The sequence below is a fragment of the Neomonachus schauinslandi genome, chromosome 1, assembly GCF_002201575.2.
Source record: "Neomonachus schauinslandi chromosome 1, ASM220157v2, whole genome shotgun sequence".
Taxonomy (NCBI): Eukaryota; Metazoa; Chordata; class Mammalia; order Carnivora; family Phocidae; genus Neomonachus; species Neomonachus schauinslandi.
The window spans coordinates 159,426,925-159,437,805 of NC_058403.1; the positions used below are offsets into that span (position 1 = coordinate 159,426,925).

Sequence of the window (10,881 nt, forward strand, 5' to 3'; positions counted from 1 at the left end):
TCTCCATTCACTGGAGGAAAACCCAAATCCCTGACTTGGCCTGACAGACGTCACACCGTCCAGCTCCTGGCTTCTTCTCTGACCTCTGAGACTTCCTCTTCCCCCTGCTTGCTGTACTTCAGCTACACCAGCCCTCTCACTGGTCCTCAAACTGCCAAACATGTTCCTGCCCAGGGGCCTTTGCACATCCATCCTCTTTGCCCAACATGCCCTTCCCCAGACATGCCCGTGGCTCACCTCCCTTATGAATCCAGAGGCCTTTCTTGACCAAACAGGCTGCAACAGCAGCGTCCAGCCATGGTGGGCACTCAGCAAATATTTGGTGAATGTATAGTTAATGAATGACATAAATAAACGAATGAATTTTATAGCCACCCTTTAATGAGACGTCCAAAATTACTATTAGGCTGGATCATATGATGTTGTCATTTTTGCAGGTCAAAAATCATTAAATAGTGGCTGTTTCATACAGTATGACCTTACTTTGGCAGCTAGGCCTTTGCTCAAAATTCTCCAATTGCTCCCACCACCTAGTTTGAGTTCAAACTGCTCAGATTGATGCCATACACCTCCTGGCCCTGGCTCCCACTCACTTCCAGGCCTGTAGACCTATTGCCCTAGCATTGCTATGCCCCAGGTTTTCTTAGGCTCCTCTCTTTGCTTGGATTCCCTGAGGCCACTTGACGTGCAATAGATTCCCTCGATTCTACAACTCTGGTCAGCTGGGAGGGCTGCTGGACAGCAGGGGCTCCTGGCCCCATAGCCCTCCACTGCACCCCAGCATGCACTATTATAATGCCAGGCTATGGTCTGGTTCTCCAAGGCTGCAGGCTGTTCCAAGGCTGCATCAACCCAGTCCTAGGACACCCTGTCACTCACTTTCATTGACTTCAAACCAGTCCCTTCTGAGCCTGTTTCCTCATCTGTAACATCTCATATGTCAGCAACGTACAAGTTTAAAGTAATGCCAGAGCCCAGACCTGGGTCCCAGGGACAGGGGACTGGGGATGTGAGCAAGAGAAGGCTGAAAAACCATGGGTGCCAACAGAAGGCTCACAGGATGGGAATTTCAGGACCTAAATTGGACTCAGCGTTGATGCCACCTTCCCGTGTGAGCCAGGGCAGCCCCGCCCTCTCTCTGGGCCCCCATTCTCCACCTGAAAAGTCAGCCCCGAGGCTGGAAGAGGGAGAAGGAAGGGCAGGTGGTACAAGGCAAAATTCTAACCACGAAGATGTCAGAAAGGGCACGCATGTAAAGAGAAGTTCTATAAGAGGAGGCTGCCACGCCCCCTGCCAACCTCACCATGAAGCTGGGGTCTGTCTCCCTCAGGCGTGAATAAGCAGATGCCTACAGAAGATGGTGATCAAACAAGACCTGCTCAGGACCGAGATGACCAAGAAGGAGGAAGGAAACATCCAGTGGTGAGTGTGACGGGGAGCCCCAACTCTCATGGAGCTGGCATTCCCAAGGGGTGAAGAATGAGTCACAGTGCCAAGTGCTTGGCTGATGGGCTGGAGCTTCGTGATAGGAGGGGGCTTTAGACCCCGGTGATCAAGGGAGGCCCAGAGACCCGAAGGCCGTGAGGGAGAGATGTGCACAGAGAACGGGGGACTCTGGGGTGCTAACTGTGAGAAAGGATCTGAGGCAGAAGGAATGTGTAGTGCTGGGGCCCCAGGGCAGGACCCAGTGTGGCGTGTTTGGGAAAAAAGACAAGCCTGGGTGGGCAGGGGGGAGGGGGAAGATCGAGCAGATGGGGGCAGAGGTCAGCAGCACTTTAAAAATGAGAGGAAGCCTCCACGGAGTTTTAAGCAGGGAAATGACATGATCTGATTTTCATTTACAAAGGAGGACCCTGCCTGCAGGACGGTTTGCAGAATAGCCAGGGGGCAGCAGGATGATGGGGGCTCCAGGGAGCCCAGAGGCGCCATCTGTGTGACCTGAGGGGGAGGAAGTAAGGAGACACGGAGAAATGGCTGGATTTGGGGTGGATCTTTTCAATATCCACTGAATTTACTGATGCTGGGGCTGAGGGAGAGAGAGAACTCAGGGGTGCTTTTAGAGCAGTTCAGCAGGCCGGGTGAACCACTCCAGCCCAAAGAGACCTGAGGCAGACTTATTTTCAGGGAAGTTCACAGCTTGGCAGCAAGCATGCAGACTTCCCGGCCCCCCAGTCCAGACACACACAAGCAGGACACATTATCATGGCCTTTTCCATAAATATTGAGGCCTCCCAATGACCAACCCCCTTTCCACCAGGTTTTCCTCACAGTTGCTTTAAAAACCAAAAGTGTGACCTGATACTTTGTGCATGTTTGTGTGTGTATCTCTGGGTGTGTGTGCGCACACACACACACACACAAACACACATGGACGCACGCCCATGTATGCATGTCCGAGCAACACACAATTCCCAGAAGACAGGGGTTGCAAATTCAAATGCCCACAGTGGCCTGGTGAGTCATAGATGGGGACTGGGCGATAATAGGGAGTGGTAGGGACTGTGGCAGTGGCTCCATCTTAAAGGAAGCTTCATTCTCAGCTTGACCCCACTGTAACTATGGAGGCACATATGTAAGTTATCAGTAGATCTGCCTATTTTTAAAAAGAAGCCAAAAATTCATACTTTTAGGTAGAAATGTTATTTTTTTTAATTGGACTTCAATTTAAGAAACATCAGTGCTATATCAGTCAATTAGCGTTTAGGCCACTGGTTGCTGATTTTCAACTTTGCCATAAATGGTTGGAGAGGTCTGGATTCAAATTAGAGATCTGACCTTCCCCAGGAGAACTGATTCAAGTCATGACACCCGCAGATCCCATACAGGGTAGCTAGCATTCCAGCATGGGGCAGGTGAGAGGGTCACAGAGGGATCCTGAGGGTATTCTGGTCTCCCATAGCCTCTAAGACCTTGCATAAGTTGTCTGGGTGAGCACATACCCACTTTGAGCTCCTTCCCGAAGACGGTGCGCTCCCCCAGTGCTGAGCAGTTCCAGCGGCCATTGCGGAACTGAAACTGACACTCGTCGAGGCCCATTTGTGAGCCTTCTCCTATGATGATGATGGCGTCGGGTCGGCTCTGGCAGATCGCCCGCTGTCTGGGAGCCAGGCCCGGGATCTTGTTACAGATGATGCTCGCGCCCAGAGCTACCACCGAGGAGAAGCCACTGGAGCAGGGGACACAGAGAAATGGAGTGTTAGTCCAGCAAGGTGGGGGACATGGCTTACAGGCTCTCCCAGGGTGTCTGATGCTATTGTCCCTACTCCCCCTACACCCCTACCCCCCCTGTTGCTCCCAGCAGAGGTCTCCCAACTTTTTTGATACTGCACCCCAAACCCACATTTATTCATTTTGTATTCCATATCAGTACTTGTGTAGTATATATATTCAATATTAGTGAGCCTTGATTTTCTTTTAAGATACACACAAAAAAAGATGACATATATCACAAATACAACATTTTGCACAAAGCAAGTTGCCTTCGGATTTATGGTAGAGTTCAACTGAGATGAAATTTTAAATCATGCAAACTAAAACCCAGTATTGTTTAGGAATCGTGTCTATGTGATAACTCTGCAAAGGCAAGCAAGGGGATGATAACTCCAAAGTTTCCTGCAGCAGTTGCCCTGAAAGGTTGTGGGTACACGTTAAAAAAAAAAACAAAAAACCGCAACTGCCTATACACGTTATATATACTTTCTGGTATGTATGTATGTGTTGTTTTACAAACAATATCTTTGAAAAGTAATTGTAAATAGAAGGTCTAGTATTTTCTTTCTGCGTGCCAATGGAGTATGTGTACCCCACGCCAGGCATGACCAGTCTAGAGGATGCCCCTGACTCTTCATACGGTTCCTATCTTCCTAACTCATTCTCTGTGCAGATACATACTGGACACCTATCAGGTGCCAGGCACCATGCTGGGAGAGAGGCCAGGGCCTGCCCTCCAGGAGCTCTGGAGGGAGACTACACCCATTTCACAAATGAATAATAGACCATTTCAGACAGTGGTGGGCACTATGAGGAAAGTAAGTGAAGAGGCCATAAATGAAGAGGGTGGGCTTGGGAGGGAAGAGAGAGGGGCCACTTTAGCTGCGGTGGTCAAGGATGGGAGGTGCTGTGCAGCTGAATGGCTAGGAGCCAGTCGTGGGCAGGTCTGGGGGAGAGTAATTTGGGCAGAGGGAACAGCAGATGCCAAGTTCTCGGGGGTGGGGGGGAGCAGCAACCTGGGATCACCAAGGAACAGAAAGATCCCACAGAAGCTGGTGCAGGGCTCAGAGAAGGAGAGGGTCTGAGGAGAGAACCTTGTAGAGGGCTAGAATTTTCTCAAGTGCATCAGGGAGCACTGAAAGGCTGTAAGCAGGAAACTGACGGCATCCCATCCCTCCAGCCCCATGGGAGAGAGGAACGCGGGGCACCAGAGCAGGAGCAGGGAGAAGGGACAGGCAAGAGGGGGTGGTGGCTTGGCCTTGGCAGCAGCAGGGGTGGCTGCGGATGGAGCTGACCCAACTTGCTGATGGACTGATAGAAGGGTGGAGCTGAGGGGAGGGATGGGGAAGGGTATGAGGGAAAGACAGGCGTCAGTGTGACTCCTGGGTATCTGGCCGAGGGTGGGGCCATTTCCTAATATCAAGATAACCCCAGACAAGCTCCAATGGCAACCCTGATGGTTCAGGTAGCCCTCCCTTTACACAAAGATGGTCCACACATCTGGAGCTTTTAAAGAGAAGACCTCACCCCTGATGCCTCACTCTGGTTATAATAATAAGAGCTTCCATTTACTGAAGGTCACAACCAGCCCTGGGCAAAGTGCCTCACATTTTCCATCCTGGGACTCAGCTACAGGAAGTTGTTCTGGAATTGGAATTTCTTAAAGCAAGGCTCTGTGTACCAACAGTGCAGGAGATGAGGTGACCCCACTCCTCTCCAAGCACATTACTGACCAGTCCTACTCTCTTTCCCTCTACTCCTGCCTCACACCAGCCCTCTTCCTGCCTCCGGCCCTTTGTCCTTACTGGTCCCCTTCCCTGCAATCTCTCTCCTCCCATGAGCTTCACAGGCTTGGCTTCTTGCCATCATTCCTGTGACTTCATGGGGCATCTTCCTTGACCACCCCAGCTAAGGGAACCTGCCTCCCCATTACACCCCTCATAACTTTGCATCACAGTCTCTGTTTTGTTTATGTAATTCTCTGGATTACTTATAGTCTTCTGAAATGTTTTAATGTACATGTTTGGTTCTGTGTGCCCACTTTGTCACTTGTCCTTCTCATTAGACTATGAGCTCTTTGGGGGCAGGAATGATGTCTGTCGGTTCACTAAATGGCTACTGAATGAATGAATGAATGAATGAACCGAAGAACTATGGAGTTTCCAAAATATCACTCAAGGTAAGTACCTATATGACACAGCAGGTGCCCCTCCCCAAATATGCCCTGAATGCATCAGTGAACTTTTGCAGCATCCCTACCATGCCAAGGCAGTATGGCAGGTGTTGCTGCAAACATGAGATACATGTGACCTTTCTAAACAGCCCTGGTGGGCAGGAATCACCCTTTTCACATATCTGAAAATTGAGGCTCACAGGGATTGAGATCTAGAGGCTAGTGGGTCACTGATCTGAAACAGAAAGCTCTCTAGAGCTCTCATTCATTCATCTCAGCCACTGAAAGAGAGTCTAACACGGCTAGAGCTAGAATGTTTGAAATGTTTGAAATGTTGAAAGATTGTCAAGCAGAGATGTTGTGGCCACAAGTCAGGGGGAACCTGTGAATGCCTAGCTTACCACCAGGGAATTTCTACCCCAACAGAGTATAATTGATATATTAGAGTCAAAAATTCAGAGGAACAATAATCTAGCAGCTAAAAGGTCAGGCCTAGGGTACCAGCGAAGCTTCCTTCACATACTAGCTGTGTGGCCTTGAGCAAGTTACATCCCCTCTCTGTACTTCAGCTTTTCCATCACTAAAATGAGGATATTGATCATTAGCCCTCATTTCACAGTGTAGCTGTGAAAATTAAATGTGTTAAAACATGGAAAGTGTTTAAAAGGTGTCAGGCACCTAGTATGTACTCAATAACTGTGCTGCTGTTGTGGTTTTTATTATTATTGGATTTGATTGTTACGGGGGGGTAGTGCTTGAGTCACTGGAACTATCCACATTAAATAATACCGCTCAGATGCCCTGCCATCAGCCCTGAGCAGGGAGGAACCAGGCACATCTGGAGAGCTGGAAGGCTTCTTAAGGACCTTGGAACTTTACCCCTCATGCCCATTTTACAGATGGATAGCCCGAGGCTCAGGGAGCAGCAGGGCCCGGGCCAAATTCACCGTTCAATTCCTTTTCCTGACCTGGACCTCTCCCCGCCCCAAAGGGCGACTGCGGTGCTGAAGGCCAGCGCCCTCTGTAGCTCCCTCCCTCCCTCCAGGGCAGCTGGGCCCCGGCGGGGCCAATGAGGTCTCCGCGCGCCGGCGGGAGGTCCGGCAGGCGGGACAGCCAGGGGAGGTTATTTTCTGTTGTTTTCCCTTTCTCTCTCCCTTCCCCAGTCCCTCCGCCCCGATTCTAATTAAAAAGAAGATAAAGCCTCACGCGGCCAGCACCAATCAGCCCGACCAGCTTCCTGAATGCTGGATGCGCGCGGGGCGGCGGGGCGCGGGCCAAGATGAAGATTAAAGCAGGGAGAAAGAGAAAAGCCACCCAGACGCGGATGAATCAATAACACTTAAAACACACCCGCAGGCAGACAGCGCGCGAGCCCCGCAGCCGCCTCTCCGCCTGCGGTCGCCTCTCGGTCCGCGGTCGCGGCCGGCGGCCGCCTGGTCCGCTCTGCGCGCACCTGCTTGCAGCCGCGGCCGTTCAACTTGCGAAATGCCCGCTACGGAGACGCGGGGTGGGGAAAGGGGAGGAGTGGTAGTGGCAAAACACAAAGGCTCTGCCACACACACCCCCTCGCCGCAGGCCCCGCAGTCTGCTCCCTCCCCAAAGCCGAGCTGTGGGGAGGTTCCCCCCTGGAGTAGGAAAGCAGGTTGTGTGAAACCTGCCAAGGTGGCCCTTTAGCGCCAGAACCTCTATCAATCCCTCAAGCCCCCCACCCCCACCCCTCCGTGCTTCACACGCATTATCTCCTAAGTACAAAGGGTGACTGGCCCTGCAAATGCAGCTCCAAGACGCGTCCTGAGCCGCCCCCTCCCACTTTCCAGCCGGAGCGCCGCCCAGGCCCCACCTCCGTGGAAATGCTGGAGTGCAGCAGGGAGGGCTGCTCCGCAGGCGCGCCGGCCGACCCCGGTGCCCAGTTTTAGGGGGCGGGGTGGCCCGCCTCTCTCTGGCGCTGGCTCTTCGAGCTTGTCTCTCTGGGTGTCTAGGGCCATCTCTCGTCCTACCTTTGTGTGTGTTCGTTGGGAATGGGAGGCGCTGTCCCCTTGGCCCGGAAAAGGGCTCTGGGAGTATTGAGGGTTCTTGGAAATCGGGTGGTGTCAGGGATCTGAGCAGCGGTTTGTGTTTTTGCCAGCGAAGGTCCCTCCCTCTAGGTACCTGTTCCCCGTTGCAAGGAACGGCCCCGCCTGCCACCCGGGGACTGCCCTGTCTCCAGGAGTGGCTGTGCCCGCGCCTCTGTGTACAGAGTTCCTCTCGGGCTCTTGGGGCTGAGCTCCTTGGGAGCGGCTGTCGTCCTGACTCCCGGCTCCGGTGTTCTTGTGGGACCTGCTGTTCCTATGCCCTATGCTCGGGTCAGAAGTGTCCCTAGGAGAGGCTGACCTTCGCAGCAGCTAGTTCTCCTGAGTCCCCCAAGCCGGACCGGACCGTCCCTACTGGTTGTCTCTGGTTCTGGGGGCTTCCAGACTCAGACATCCTCAGGATGGCCGGACCTCTACCCAGTGTCTAGAGCTGTGCGCGCCCCTGGGGCGCCCGCCTGCGGGGGGTCTTTGTGCGCCCACAGCTCCAGCACCGCGCCCACCCAGCCTCTCTGAGGGGCCGAAGAAGTTGGTGGCCGGCGGCCGACCCCCTCCCCGGGCCACGCCAACTTTGCCGGGACACGCGTGTAGGGGATGCGAGCGGCCCTTACCCGATCCGGAGGTAGACCATGCCCAGGCTGAGAAAGAGGTGGCCCAGGCAGCGCCGCGCTTTCCGGTTCATAGTCCCCGCTGGCCGCCGGGGCCGCGGGCCGGGCTGTGCTGATCCCGCGGGCCGGCCCCGGCGGGGCTATCCACATAGCCCGCCCGGGAGGCGCGGGCCAAGGCGTCCCGGGGGCCGTCTGTCCGTGCGCCCGTCCGCTCGCTCGGCGCCTGAACCTCGCCGGGAGCGCGGGAGCCACGGAGCGGGAGGAGGGAGGGAGGAGCGAGCGCGGCGCGGGGCGACGCCGGGCTGCGCGCGAGCGGCCGGTGCAAGTGTGTGAGGCGCGGGGAGTGCGGGGGCGCTGCTGCCTCCCGCCCCCGCCCCTCCCTCCCTCCCTCCTTTCTCCCGCCCCCTCCCCCGCCCGCCTCCCCGGAGCGCCCGCCCCGCACCCCAGCGCCCGCGGGACAGGGCCGCCAGCTCCAAGGGCGCGCTCACGCCTTGCCCCACGCGCTCCCGCGGCGCCCCCTCCCGGCTCCCGGGCGCGGAGCCGGGCAGGGGGCTGTGGGAGTCCGCTCGACCCCCACGGGTCGCTAACTCGCAAGTTGCGGTTGAGCTGGCGCCCTGCGACTGCCCGCGGGGTTGAGAGGATCAAGGCTCAGCCGAGAACCCCCGCGCCCTGGCTTGCCTCCTCGTCCTCCCTGCCTGGCCGACCGCTCAGAGCTGGGGTGTGTGTGTGTGTGTGTTAGGTGACACCCGAGTTCCCCCTTTCCCAGGCTTCCGAGCCCAGCTTCAGAGGAGGGCGCCCCCTTCCGCGGAGCGGGGATAACTGGCTCAGTATATTCCTCCCCCACCGCGGTCTACTCGAGGGGATGCGGCAGGTGGGTGCCCAGGTAGGGCAGCCTCTTTTGGAATGCCGCTTCTAGCGGACAGTCGGAGTCGGGCTGAGGCCAGGATGCCCCGCACGGGACCCAGACGTGGGCCTCGCGAGCCGCCCGAGGGCGCCTGGCGCGACTGGCAGTTCAGCGCGCGCTCGCGGCGACCCCTGGTGGGCGCGGCGGGTGCTGTAGCGCCGCCTAGCTCCCCGAAACACGGTGCTCTGAGCGTTCTAGCTGACCAGAGGGGCAGATCCCTTCCTATGATGTACACCCCAGTCCAGTGAGCTAGCGGCTGTTGGACTCACGTCTCAGCTGAAGAAATTGAGGCTCAGAGACGCGAAGGTGTTTTCCCCAAATCACCAGCTAGAAAGTGGGAGAGACAGATTAGAAACAGCCCCACCCACACACACACGCATTAACCACCACCTCGCCAGGCCTGCCTATCCTTCAGAATTTTTTTGAATCGTCCTTGAAAACCGCTGTTCATGCCTTCATTCACATCACACAAATGTCTGTGCCAGGGATCATAGTGAGCACAAAGGATATAAGGAAAGAAGGATCCAGGACCTTCTCTCTTGGAGCTAGTGAGGGAGACAAACCAGAGGTAAACAATTATGTAATTTCAGACATCTCAGGGAGGGGTGAAGATAATAAAACAGAGTAGTGAGAGAGACAACATTGGGTGCCCGGGGATTATTTGAGATCTGAGTAGGTGGCATTCGAGTTGAGACCTGAAGGACACAGGATCCTGGGTCCCAGCATTTCAAGAGGGAGGACAGCAATGCAGAAGCTTGGAGGTGGGCATGAGCCCCAGGAGGGAATGCGGGGCTGTGCTCAAGAACGAGAAAGAAAGCCAGTGGGATGGATGGGAGGAGATGGGGGTTCACAGATCCCACAGAGCTATGTAGGCATGTCAGGGAGCTTAGATTTCACGGGGGAAGTTCAGTGGGAAGACATTGGAGGGATAGGAAGAAGAGTGACTCATCTGATGTGTGTGTTCCAAAGCTCCCCCTTGGCTGCCCCATGGAGAATCTAGGGAGGTGGGGGGTGAAGGGTAGGGCTGGGCAAAGTGGAGCCAGGCAGACCAGAGAGGAGAATACCCCATGGGTTCAGGTACAAGACGTTGGTGGTTTTTTTTTTTTTTAAGATTTTATTTATTTATTTGAGAGAGAGAGAATGAGAGAGAGCACATGAGAGGGGGGAGGGTCAGAGGGAGAAGCAGACTCCCCGCCGAGCAGGGAGCCCGACGCGGGACTCGATCCCGGGACTCCAGGATCATGACCTGAGCCGAAGGCAGTCGCTTAACCAACTGAGCCACCCAGGTGCCCCAAGACGTTGGTGGTTTTAAAACACAGCCACACATGCCTCCCATTGAGAGGTGGGCTCCCATGCTCTCCTTGCTTGAATCCGGGTGGGCTTCTGTGTGGCAGGAGTGATGCTACAAGGCTTTCAGGCTAGGTCATAAGAGGCAATGCAGCTTCTGCCTTGTTTTCTGGAACACTCCTGCTGGAGCCCTGAAGGGAGGAGTCTGGAGGCTGCCATGATGTGAGGAAGCCCAGTCCACAGTCCCAGTTCAGCACTGGAGTTATCCTGGCCCAGGTGCCAGACATGTGGGTGAAGGAGTCTCCAGATGATTTCAACCCCCCACCTCCACATCATCCCTCCCTTTCAGTCTTCTCAGCTGAGGCACTGTGGACAGGGGCTTCTGTGGTCATCCCCAGTGTGCCCTGTCTAAATTCCCAAGCCCCATAACTTGTGAGTATAATGAAATGATTGTTTTATGCCACTATTTTTGGGACGGTGCTTGTTACACAGCAATTGTAACTAGAACAACTAAGGTGGAAGTGGGGTGTGGGGAGAAGAGAGGACGATAGGCGTGGGTCACAAGCAGCTCTGACAGGACTTGGAAGGTCCCAACTGAGAGGGGGGAAGGAAAGAGAGAGAGAGAAGAAGGGA

At 55.0% G+C, this 10,881-nt stretch overlaps 1 protein-coding gene across 1 annotated transcript in view; it reads right to left on the reverse strand.

The window, feature by feature from the left end:
• WNT7A (Wnt family member 7A) overlaps positions 1-8,131 on the reverse strand; it is a 62,720-nt gene extending 54,589 nt beyond the window's left edge. The window contains exons 1-2 of the mRNA XM_021695096.1: positions 8,061-8,131; positions 2,940-3,166 (exon numbers count right to left, since the gene is read on the reverse strand). Coding sequence (XP_021550771.1) covers positions 2,940-3,166; positions 8,061-8,131 — 298 coding nt within the window. The remainder of the gene's footprint in view (positions 1-2,939; positions 3,167-8,060) is intronic.
• Positions 8,132-10,881: the final 2,750 nt, after the last annotated feature.